The sequence below is a fragment of the Saccoglossus kowalevskii genome, chromosome 2, assembly GCF_978046115.1.
Source record: "Saccoglossus kowalevskii chromosome 2, keSacKowa6.1, whole genome shotgun sequence".
NCBI lineage: Eukaryota > Metazoa > Hemichordata > Enteropneusta > Harrimaniidae > Saccoglossus > Saccoglossus kowalevskii.
The window spans coordinates 34081428-34094568 of record NC_140642.1 but is presented as its reverse complement, the minus strand read 5'-3'; the positions used below and the strand labels follow the sequence as shown (position 1 = coordinate 34094568).

Sequence of the window (13141 nt, the reverse complement as noted above, 5' to 3'; positions counted from 1 at the left end):
CCCGTCATTTGTAATAGACTGATGGGTAACAGTGATATTTGATAACACTCTGATTGGTAGGATCAAATAGACCTAACATCCTCGTGTATGAAAACAATAGGGATTGTTGAGTACACTAAGCCTTTTCCGTATCTGTAATGACTATAGTTACATCATGGAGCTATACTTCATGGTTACATCCATGTTCATTAGTTCTGTTAATCCACGGTTACTTTTTTGGTTAATCTTAGGTCTAGTCTTACCGGTGCTAAGCGTTGGGTTCGGGAATAATGTATTTTTTTTGGGCTTCATTTGCAATTGGTTTTTCGTGGAATCTAACTGCCTTTCTGCATTTCCATCGTGCTTGGTTATTTAGTTGTGTATAATCCAGGTAACATTGGGGATTCCAATCCTATGCCTAAAATCCACTATTTCTTCTTTACTTTTGCCAGACTACGTATGGTTGGTTTCTTTTTGACTTGTCTTGTTATTGCTCGTCCTTCCATGTACATGTTCATCAAGTGACATCTTAATGTGGCAACCCAACAGCCATTTGTAGATTTGTTCCTGAATTCATTGTCATATACTGAATGTATAGCGATTTATGTGAAAGTAATTAAATGAAGAACATGTCTGCTATACATTGTATAGAGTTTCTAATGGTGACAAATGTAATTACATGTAAAAATGACGATCAGGAGATCATGCTTGAGAACAATATTTATTGCTACACTTGTTATTTCGTATATAAATTTTCACTAACACACTGTATTTACATTTGGAAACAGTTTATGTATGTTATTACATTATTTACATCTCTGAATAATATAGAGGGACTGTGGTTTGTCTCACTTTTTGTTTTGTTTGTTTTTAACTTTATTACCTTCTACATGTGTAGAAACCAAAAAAGAATTGTCAAATTTTCTTTAACGTTGTAATAAAGCAATATTCTATTCTATTCTATTCTATTCTATTCTATTCTATTCTATTCTATTCTATTCTATTCTATTCTATTCTATTCTATTCTATTCTATTCTATTCTATTCAAGGTAAAATGCTCCAGATATTCACAAATCTGTTGGTGAAGAAGTTTATCCTCCCATGTAAAATTAGAATATCGTGCTTGGCTTAATATTTGTGATTTACATATTTATAAGATTGAATCATCATGTCCCCGCGCAGTAACCTTCTGTATGCCAGTGTGAGTTACTGTAGTTTGAGTGACTGTCTGGCCCCACACGGCAGCCACTTCAGTGCAGAGATAAGTGTAATGGTTCAGCATTGAACAGCTCCTAAAGGATCAATGTGACAAAATTGATATGGTTATTAATTCAAAAAAGGCCTTATAAAGCAAAACAAGTGTCTCTGATCCAGGAAGGTTAAAGAACGACGTACAATACCCGGAATATGATATGGCTTTTAGCGCTATAGAGTTGATGTGGTGGTCAAAAATTATTGTCAACAAGTACACCCATGTTGATCAATACAGATGTCGCACATGTGCGGCGCGACGACCATCGCCCGTCATTTGTAATAGACTGATGGGTAACAGTGATATTTGATAACACTCTGATTGGTAGGATCAAATAGACCTAACATCCTCGTGTATGAAAACAATAGGGATTGTTGAGTACACTAAGCCTTTTCCGTATCTGTAATGACTATAGTTACATCATGGAGCTATACTTCATGGTTACATCCATGTTCATTAGTTCTGTTAATCCACGGTTACTTTTTTGGTTAATCTTAGGTCTAGTCTTACCGGTGCTAAGCGTTGGGTTCGGGAATAATGTATTTTTTTTGGGCTTCATTTGCAATTGGTTTTTCGTGGAATCTAACTGCCTTTCTGCATTTCCATCGTGCTTGGTTATTTAGTTGTGTATAATCCAGGTAACATTGGGGATTCCAATCCTATGCCTAAAATCCACTATTTCTTCTTTACTTTTGCCAGACTACGTATGGTTGGTTTCTTTTTGACTTGTCTTGTTATTGCTCGTCCTTCCATGTACATGTTCATCAAGTGACATCTTAATGTGGCAACCCAACAGCCATTTGTAGATTTGTTCCTGAATTCATTGTCATATACTGAATGTATAGCGATTTATGTGAAAGTAATTAAATGAAGAACATGTCTGCTATACATTGTATAGAGTTTCTAATGGTGACAAATGTAATTACATGTAAAAATGACGATCAGGAGATCATGCTTGAGAACAATATTTATTGCTACACTTGTTATTTCGTATATAAATTTTCACTAACACACTGTATTTACATTTGGAAACAGTTTATGTATGTTATTACATTATTTACATCTCTGAATAACATGTCTTATACCTTTTTACGCAATATCTATCGCCACGGTGTGAGCCATAGTAACGTGCACGTGATAGTAATGCGAACATTTTGTTTTATTGCCATTACCTAAGGGGTCGTGTCCTCATAGTCGTCTCTGATTGGCTGTTTCACACGAGAGGTCGCCGTCCCTGAGCATGCAATATGTACACAATCAAGGCTGGAACCCAAATCTCGTGCTTTGCATGATCGATCTATTAAAACGTCAACAGTTTGGCGATTTTCAACTCGTACGTAATGAACGAAAGTATCTGCCGAGAAAGGTTAAGTTGTCCGCACACGAACTGAACGGTAAGATGTCTAGATTATTTTTACGATGCCTGTTCTTCTACTCAATGATACAGAAACGAGATCACACAGCAAGTTGGTTTTGAAAACAACGCCATGATTTTCATTTGCACTCTGTCATGGCTGCCACGGGCATATTGTCTCGTTTATCAGTAGCGCCTCGGTCGTAGTTTAGTGTGACCCGCTGTATCACAAAGCTTTATATGTGTACAGTACCAACAAAAAGCTCACCAATAAAGCATGTTTTTTTAAAAAAAAAATATTGAATTCCTACACTAACGATTCATAATTTGTCGGTGTTTAACTATACACTGGTAAATTATGTAAATGTGAATAGACATAGTGATACGATGTTGACGAGGATTAACCCTACCACGATATCATACGAGACCTCAAATGGTTTGTCATAATGCAGTGAATATTTAATCTCTTAAATACATTCCAATGAAATATCTCTTACAATGTAATATAAAACTATATTTGCATGTACTACTCATTGAAGGAATGATTCATTGAAATTAAAATCCAGCAAATATAACTTTTTTTCTATATTTTACATTCAACTCGTCACAAATCAGTGAAAATAAATTCTATACAAAACACAAAATTCCAGCTAAAATAAAATATTTTACAGTGTTTCTAATGGGCCAATAATTACAGGATCCATGGATGTTTTAATATCTGCTGAATTTTACATTACTTCTCTACTGGTTTATAATTTTGTTATTGTATAATAAATACAGGTTTTTTAGTCTCTCATTATTCACATACTTCACACAGGACAACATGGAGGACTTGGCTCATGACTTGTCATATGCACTAGAAGAGTCATCCACGCAACAGGTGGACCTAGACGATCAAAATTCGGTTATTTTAACCCCAAAGCAATGTCGGCGACTTTCTCGGAAACAACGAGGAAAAAAGCGACGCTCTGATTCTAATTTGATATGGGATTATGGTAATATGAGTGAGGCTTCCGAATCTAGCTTAGACGAAGCTTTGAAAGATTACATGGAAAATGTGACAGCACAACAAAATAGCGATTCAGATGACACTGTTACCAGGCGACTATCAACAGTCAATCTGTCTATGACGAACACATTTTATGGTGAATCAGACTCAGTTACGGAAAATTACAACGTCCCGCCACGCAGACGGCGACGAAGAATGAAAAGAATGACAGTAGAAGCATCAGGGTCATGTACTACAACAGTTATTAGTAAAAGCGCTTCACTCCCTGATTTGTTAAGCCAGGAGATGAGAGCACGGAAAAGAGGTAGAAGAAATGGAGGAGTAGATGAACCTATGGTGGATATAGAAAATATTCAACATTTCAAACATGCATGTACCCTGAAACCTGAATCTAGAAGGAGGTGTAAAATGAAAAACAAAAAGAAATCCGGGAAAGCAGACGACATGGAAGTGTCAAAGGAAGATTTTGATGAAAAGGATTATGGGATTGTAGAAAGATTACACGAGAACAATATGGAATGTAGCGATGAGGACACTCCAATAGCACGAGATGATAGTGATTCGTAAGTCTGCATTATAAATATTCAAATATTATTACATTACTACTATAACGAGATATCAACATAATTATAATTTATTATTTATTTGGGCCAAATACCAAAAAGAAAATAATGTGATAAGGAAGGTGAATCAAGCAATTGCATGTCATTCAAATTCAGTACTTCATCTCTGTTAATCTTCTTTCCTCTTGTGTATCCACCTTTATATTAGTACTGATAATCTTCTCATGACTTTATTCATGTCAGTGATCATGTACAGTAGTACTCTATTCTAATCTAGTATGGAAATAGTATTGATTGTTATTACTAGATAAGAGAAAGTTATTACATTGTACATTAATAATATATCTTTCATAATGTTTTTTTCAGTGAAACAAGCAGTTTAAGTTCAAGTAGTGATGATTTTGGACTTTACACTAATGATGAAGGTCGAGAAGGTGAGTTTTTGGATTAAATAGTAGTCTTTCCATCATGCAATTTTTATGTAGCTTCTGTAAAGGTATTGGTTATTGACAGTGGGTTTTCAATTCACTGTTTTCACTGATGATAAGTAAAATCTGCTAAATTGAATCTGCCAGATGTACCGTAAAATTCCTTTTTGAGGCCGCAGCTTTAATAGAAGCCGCACCCCTAACTTGAGACATTGTTTCATGTTGAAATTGACAAGTTTTGATCCCAGGGAAAAGTCTGCAATATAAGCCGCACCCCAAACTTTCACAAACCAAACAGCCACCACATATTTCAGAAAAAGATATACCATTTAATTTTAAATTAAGGCATAATTTTTCGAACATTTCAATGATTCCTGACGCTTAAATTAGAGTCTAATTAAGGTTTTCCGTAGTCATTGACGCTTATTCCAGAGTACAGGTTTATTGTGTGTAACGTGTCTGGGTAAACTGCGTTTCGACAATGAGCTGTTATTATCTTCAAAAGTGTTAAATTCTTCTTCAATGCTCAGCTTATCTGTCGAAAACAACTAATTTCTTGATTTAAAAAAAAATCATGCAGTTTTCCCATCAAAATCAAAGCCAAACGATCGCACTACAACAACGGTAAATCTCTTCCGTGTTTCGTTTACCATGAGGTCGCTGAACTACATTAACATATTTAAATGAGCTATGGTAATTTAATCATGTTGGTACCATCCAGCATTTCGATTGGTTAATTAGCGACTTGACCTATCAGGTCAACATAACAGTTTCAAGTCACTAAAGATGTTTGAACTAACATAGCGGATATTGTATCGGATCGAGCATTTATATGTGACCAAAATCATTCGCTTGCGGTGAAACTAAGTTTAAATTTCACAACAATTCAACGAATTTATTTTTTGTACATTATTGTAATCACTACTGATTAATAATCAGCAATTGTAACACTTCGAAAACAAGTAAGTTATTCACTTGTGTGAAGCAGCATGACCGTTACCGTGATCATTTGCTACTAAGAATGCATTCGTTTTTGTTTTGACTTCTTTTAGAATATACTTTTCGTTATCTAAAATAAGAAAATAAATATATATTACATTAAATAATATACTGAGTATTTTTTTCGTTATCATTTTTTTTTTATTGACTTTTTTTATTTTAATTTCCCCGATGTCTAGATTAAACATGGAATGTACAGTCACTCTGCCGGAAGTCGAACATGCCGCAATCGGCTGTGTCAGACGGCTGTCTGCACGGTTACTAAAAGAGTGACCGTTGCTAACGAATTAGTCTATTCAAGAGATTGTAGAATACAGTACCGTAATCTGCAAATGCATACAAATCTATTTGTAGATATTATTTATTGTGCAGTATGTTATACAGTGTGAAATTTCGTCTGTGTACAAGTTTGTGTGTAAAAATCCGAAAGTGCCTTAGAATCGCAACAAAGTTGCAATCGAGTGTTGTGCATCTCATTAGCATATCATTATCCCTTCTGGCCTTTGTTTTCTGAAAAAAAATCTGTTGGTTTAAATTTGAAACTGATTGTGTTACAAGAACACTAATTGATGGATTGGCACTTAATAAAATCATTCAACTTAACTGAGATCAAATACATCTTTTTCTACTATGATCACGCACAGGTTTGTGGGGATGGCCATGGATGGTTAGCTCCGGCAAAACCATGCAAACCAGACAATGTTGTCAATATTAAATATTCTGAATCTATTTTTGTGCAAATGTTCTTTTCTAGGTGATGATGAACAAAGTGATTTCTTCCATGAGCCGGGGACAGTGTATGGTGTGCCAGGAGTTATTCCCTGGTGGGACAGAGATAGAATGGCTGTAGATGACAGTCTAGAAAAAGATCCTCATTTTGAATCTATATTGAACGGTGTCTTCCCTCTGATGTCCAGATCTTGTCAAAGAGGTTATATACTTTGTAGTTATGTACTTTTTAGTCCAGACACAGTCATCAAAAATCAAGCATTTGTGGCATTTATAGATTGATTTTGTTCAAGCTTGTAAATACATTGGACATTATGGGTTCCTGGTGCACATCATTTTATTTTCCAGATCAGATTCAAAATTGCTGACTGGCGGAATTTTTGTATTAATGAATGCGCTTCTGGAGCCATATCTCTGACATGCTTTGACTGATTATGTTAAAATTTTATATATTCGTTATAGATTATGTTATAGATGTATTCAAAATGGCCAATTTTGTTTTAATTAATGCTGTTCCAGAGCAATATCTCTCAATATGGACAAGTACTTGTTTTACGATCAGATATAAGATGTCAATCATTTTAATATTAAAAATCATAATCATATTCCTGACATGTTTATATTCCAACTATATTACTATAAACAAAACTATATATCTTAAATTCGATATCGAACAGAGACTGTGCCATGCATGGCTTGTTACTTATAGTTCAATGTATAATGTACAATGACTGGAATAGGGTGAGTTACAAAGTGAGTTTCAATAATTATATGTGAAATTGTTCACGATAAACAACTACATGTGCTTTATAATATCAACAGGCTACCATAATACAAGACTGAGTAGACTTCATGGCGTTGAAGATGGCAGTATAAGAAAGCGAAGCCGCAGGAGAGTGAAAGAAAAAGTATGTTTATTAAAAACTGCATTTCATTCTAAAAGATATCCTCTTGGTCATCTATACTGTTCAACTGATTTTATTGGAGATTACCTTGAAGATATGGCACATTTTTAGCTCCGCTGTCGACAAAGTCGACACAGGGGAGCTGTTCATATTACTGATTGTCTGTCGCCATCCGTCACCTTTACATTTTCAACTTCTTTTTCAAAACCACGAGTCAGAATGTTTTCAAATTTGATATGCAAGTACATTGTACTTTGGATGATTCTTTCTCAGATTTGTTCATTTCATGTCAAAATCTCAAATTCTCTATTTTTGGTGATTATTTTTGTCATTTTTGGCAAGAAGTGATATTTTTGACTTGTTAAAAACCACAAGTTCAATTGCTCTGATATTACATATATAGGTACTACATGTGGACCTTTCTCAGATTTGTTCATTTTGTGATGATATCTCAAATTCTCTATATTGGTGAATATTTTTGGTAAAAAGTGATATTTTTGACTTCTTGTTGAAAACAGCAAGTCTGATTGTTTTGATACTATACATATTGTTCGATCTCATCTAATACAGAAAACTAGTGGTAGAATGCTAGCAGCTGCCAGTGACAGAATATCACAGTTTATGAACGACCCACATGAACACGAGTGAGTACCTCTGGTTTCATACATTTATGTTCTCATGTATAAAACGTATTTACACTTACCTATCCTTTTTTAGCTCCGCTGTTGACTTAGTCGAGCGGAGCTCATCTTACGAGTGATTGTCGTCGTCCGTGTCAACTTTTTACTTTTTCGACTTCTTGAAAACTACAATTGTTATTGCTTTGATACTTGGTGTATATGTACCTTGGACAGACCTTTCTCAGATTTGTTCATTTTGCTGAATATTTTTGTCATTTTTGGTGAAAAGTGATATTTCGACTTCTTGCAAGCAAGTCTGATTGCTTTGATACTATACATATTGTTCATTTTCTTATGATATCTTCAGCTCCTTATTTGAAATGTGCATTGCTAACAGCGGAGCTATCTCAGCCGACAGGCTGCTTGTTTTATGCACTTTAATATTTTTTTTTGCCATAACTAGATTGTGGATGCACCCAATGAAAAAAAGACAACGAGACCAGCTGGGTCATCTAGCATCTTTGTATGCTTTAGATATACATAGCGAAGATAGTCACAGGAAATCTCGCCCAGTTTTAGTTAAAAACAGGTTTGTACTCTTCTGTATCAAACAATGTGCGAATGTATTCCTCCCTGCGTTAAAGAGGATGGCTACTATGAATATGAATGAACATATCACTAGACGTCAATGCCAGTTTATATCATGTGACAAATTTACTGAAGAGTGGATCTTATTTCTTTACATATTTATTGATATTGAATTAGTAAAAGCAATTATTTCTACTACACTACACATTTTGTCTGTTTATACGTGGGAACCACAGTCGTACTTTACTTCTTCTGTATTTTGTGAAAATTAGTTTGGCAGTTTGTGAATTTTATATGATCATGTGAGATTATCAACAATTTTTTTATCCAATAGAAATTCTCGTCCTGCCAATGAAATAGCTTTAAAGTCATATATAGCGAGAGCCAGCGGTGTTCAAGGCAGTGCACATCATCACAGTATGGAGGCTAAAAGGAGAAGAAAAACACCAATGGGTATGTGATGTATAGTGTAGTTGTATCGTCACAAATAATAGTAGTATTATACTAGTTGTGGTTTATGTGCACTTACCCATATGTAAGAAGTACTTGTACCGGTATTTCCAGCAAATGTGTTTTTGTAATCCTCTGCTTGCAGTGCAGTTATCATTTAACAAATACAGAGATTTATGTATGGATCTGTGTCAGTTCAGAGCATAGCTGTGTTTGGGTGCCAACTTTCCACTTCATAAACACGTCGTGTTGCAGGGTTAAAATTTCAGTAAAGGTTGGATGCCCTACTAGTTTGCCTTTAATTCCTACCAAAAATATTTCATCTGCATGATATTAGTGATATTTTTCACTGATTATTTTATGCCATACATGCGTATTTAATTATTTCTGTTACACTGTACAGGTTTCGTTGGTGAAAATGCTGCTCCTATTCCAGAAAGTAATATTGGCAATCGAATACTGCAAAATATGGGTTGGACACCGGGTACTGGACTCGGGAGTGAAGGAACTGGCATTCAAGAACCAGTCTTGGCATATATGCGACCGAAAGGTAGAGGACTTGGCCATAATGATGCATAACTATGCATATAGTTTTCAGGGTTTCTTTTTGTCAACGTCATGAATATAGTGTTATGCACGTATGTTCAGGCTTGTGTAGACATTGCTTGCCATTGTCAACTGTTGGCACTGTCTAAAAATTATTATTGATACAAATTGACTAACCTTTTGACCAAAAACTAAAAGCAAGATCTAAAACTGTATGGTTCAAAATGGTGATGAAAACTTTACAAATTGTGAAAATATTAGCACTTAACTTTGGGTGGAAAAAGTATCCGACACTCAAAAGATTAAATATGATTTTCATTGATCAGGGACTTGGTCTTGCAAACTGAATCTTCATGGAGACTTTCATAACATTCAAGTGTTATAAAAAGCCCTTGAGATGAGGATCATTTATAGTAATTTATTGTTCTTAGTTTTTTATAAAAATAAAACAAACATTTTACTTTATGGTGTATACAAGTTGTCACATGCCATGCATGTTATTGGAATAGTTTAATTTGTAATGATATTTTGTGTCCATTAACTGTTGAATTATTCTTTACAATGTTGTTGTTTTCAGTTGAAGCTTTAATACAATTTTTTTTAAAGAGTAATATTTTTAACTTGGAATGTTGAAATCCTAATTTTGTCACTGGAATTTAAAGAAATTATTTTCAATATTAAAAATACTATGCATGATACCAAAATGTTGAAAGAGAAATTTTTTGTTTGGCAAAAAAAATCGATTAACATATTGACGTCCATTATCACCAAATCTTCTGACATGAATTCATTGGTGGTTTTTTTCTAAATTACTAAGTAATTTGAGTGTGGTATATATAATTCATAAAGAACCAATTGTCAAACACAAAATATTTGGCACTTTGCGACATGTGTAATGCAACTGCAATACTACTGGTATCTGGCATCATAAGTGACAATACATGTATCCTATGTGTAATCAAGGATTTCAATTCAGGTCAGGGAAAGTATCATAACCCTGTCTCAGGAACATTTCACTGACCCAGCGCATGTATACAAGTCTCAGGACTACATTCACATGTTGGTGCTGTCAGTTTCAGCTATTTCATCTTGAACTTATCACATATCAATGGTTCTAATTTTATCTGGGCCACTCAATTACCATCTATTCTTGTGTTTTATTGTATGTCTTTACTATATGACAAGTATGGAGATCCAATTAGGGCGTTTCAGTTGTGCATTAACCCAAAATATATTTATTTATTTTCATGAAATGCATGATGATCCCTTCCCATGACAATGCAATTAAATGATCAATTGATCAGCTATGTCTTTGAAATCACATGGTAATTTGTAGTATATGTGGTACAAATGCAATGATTTTATAACGTTTGTTAACTCTTTTGAATGCCAACATTTTTTTTCCTTATTGGATACAGAACTTGATCAAAAGGTATTGATAACATTATTTGGGTTTATTGGCATTCAAAGGGTCCAGTCCTGTTGTGTAAAAATTGTTTTTTTCTCAATTTGAATGAATGTAAGACTATGACCTTTTTTGATCCATTTCCCATCAAAAATTGTTTTTCTGTTTTTATCTGATGCGCAGAATAGAAAAATGGATTAATATTTAAAAATTGGTCTGCCACACAATGTATACTATCATTACAGCACTTGTGATTTTGTTAATGGTTGATAAAATGATTAATGCATTTTAATTTTTTTTAAACTTTCTAGTATTTTCTAGTATGTGATAATCAGAAATTATCATCTATGTATTTATATAATAAAAAGTAACCATTGGATTTGTAGTGAATGTACATGTGTCATTTACTGGTATCTCGCCTTGAGTACTGAGTAGACAAGTCTGGAATATGCTTGCACCAATCACAAGATGACTGTATAAAACAAGAAAGACCACCTGGCATTGTTTCACAAGGAGTGCAGGGTGATTCAGTTAACTGGATTTGTGTGTGGGATTAAGAAATCAGTATGCATGTCACCTCTTTGTTTGAACCACAAATGTCTGACCATCACATCAAGTTTTAATAAAATAACAAGGATGTATATATGCCTGTAACCACTAGTATATCCCCAGTCATCACTATACGGGTTAACAAGGTATGTCAGTGGATGTACTTTCCTCAGATTACCTGGGCATAGTATCCAGTATCATAAAACTAGCTATCACAGTGATGTTGACAGCAGAAAACTGTAATGTACATGTCAACAGAATGTATTTTTTTAAAACTTTTATTTAACGAACATGTGCAATAAAAAAACCTTTGGAATGCAAGTTTACAGACAATAGAAAAACTATTAATAATCACAGCAAAGCTGTACATAAAAATCAATTGATCGCATTCAGAATATTTACAGTCTTCTTAAAAGTACATTATTGATGTACTGATTTCATTTCATATACATGTATATATATCAAAACTAAAACAATTGTGAATCAAAATGCATCTCTCCAATAAGTGGTGCGACAAAGCACTTATGTGACGTCAAAATTATGCAGACTGGTGTAAGCAAATATTCAATCAAATACTTCTTTTGTGTAGTCGTATAGCAAATGACCACCACCCATCAAAACAATGACATTGTCAATTACACCAATTATGTCACGCAAGTGAGATTTGTGCAGTAGGTTTCCTCATAATCACAGTCATGTTCTCAGTAAAATTTTGTTAGCAAGGTGGTCAATAAGAAAATATGTTTGATAATAATTTCCTAATTTTACTTCTGTTTCTGCACTTTATTAATTGGGAAAACAAAAACTAATTCCAGGGAGGTACTCCCTAAATAGCAAGGGAGCAATGTGACCCTATTACCCTGAGAACACTGATGGTAGCTGGCAATGATGATAAAGAGTACAGGGTGAACCAAAGTGTGGTTGGTTGTTGACTAAAATGCAAGTTGGGATGATTCCTGAACGAAATTAGACCATTCAACATGGTTCTATACAATACAATTTTAATGGGTTAGCATATGCACACTGGTATTTACAGAGTCTTAGGTAAGATAATTATAATGCAATAAAACCGGTCTAAACCAAATCCTGTGAGACTAAAAATCCTTCCCAAACTGATCCCAATTTCGTAGCCCCATAAACTCACATGTATTGAAATGTCTCTTATTGTATCAGTATGTACATTGAATTGCTCAAACCAGTTTTGTGTTAAGTTTACACAGGTTTCATTATATTATGTTAAGAATGGCAGCCAGATAGAAAGTAATACTAGTCTATAGCCTCCTGTGATAATGCCTAAATTTCAGTTCAGCAGCCTCAGATTACTGCCAGTGTCCGGAGCATGAAGGCAGCTGCCATGCCACCAGCAAATATAGCAGGAACTGTCACAAATGATAACAGTGATAGTGTACCCACGCCAGACAAACCATGACCACTGCAAAAAGAAACAGAAACTTACTGTTACATCAGTATTTTTGAATACTAATTTCATATTCTATAACTTTGCGGGTAAAGTTCACGGAATTAAACTAAACAGCAAACACTTTTTATGTTATGTTTTTTTTTAATAATTCAACCTTGCCTCCACCTCTTACCTGGTGCAGCCTGCTGCCAACCTAGATCCAAATACCATGACTACCCCTCCAATAAATGATGTTGCTGTGGAGACTCCATCTACAGTGCCGAGAGTATCTGAACAATTGGCTGACATCCATGCCCCGAATACTGCACCACTTACATACAACACCTATTCACAATGTAACAAAAT

General features: G+C 34.5%; 2 protein-coding genes across 2 annotated transcripts in view; one reads left to right on the top strand and one right to left on the bottom strand.

The window, feature by feature from the left end:
• The first annotated feature begins 2433 nt into the window (after nt 1-2433).
• On the top strand, nt 2434-11217 carry LOC102806299 (G patch domain-containing protein 2-like). The gene is made up of 9 exons (XM_006822101.3): nt 2434-2625; nt 3403-4157; nt 4524-4591; nt 6339-6515; nt 7136-7221; nt 7789-7862; nt 8302-8427; nt 8761-8879; nt 9280-11217. The coding sequence occupies exons 2-9, from the start codon at nt 3409-3411 to the stop codon at nt 9453-9455; spliced, it is 1575 nt and encodes a 524-aa protein (XP_006822164.1). The 5' UTR covers nt 2434-2625; nt 3403-3408; the 3' UTR covers nt 9456-11217.
• A 421-nt stretch (nt 11218-11638) lies between these two features.
• Nucleotides 11639-13141, bottom strand: part of LOC102806177 (uncharacterized) — a 28422-nt gene continuing 26919 nt past the window's right edge. Inside the window, exons 7-8 of the mRNA XM_085494782.1 lie at nt 12969-13120; nt 11639-12808 (exon numbers count right to left, since the gene is read on the bottom strand). Coding sequence (XP_085350908.1) covers nt 12691-12808; nt 12969-13120 — 270 coding nt within the window. The 3' untranslated portion in view covers nt 11639-12690. The remainder of the gene's footprint in view (nt 12809-12968; nt 13121-13141) is intronic.

Excerpts from the sequence above, each read along its gene's own strand:
- LOC102806299 (XM_006822101.3), top strand. The coding sequence starts at position 3,409 with ATGGAGGACTTGGCTCATGACTTGTCATATGCACTAGAAGAGTCATCC. Across the intron at positions 4,158-4,523 it reads GCACGAGATGATAGTGATTC|TGAAACAAGCAGTTTAAGTT; the intron begins GTAAGTCTGCAT and ends TGTTTTTTTCAG. Across the intron at positions 7,222-7,788 it reads GCAGGAGAGTGAAAGAAAAA|AAAACTAGTGGTAGAATGCT; the intron begins GTATGTTTATTA and ends CATCTAATACAG.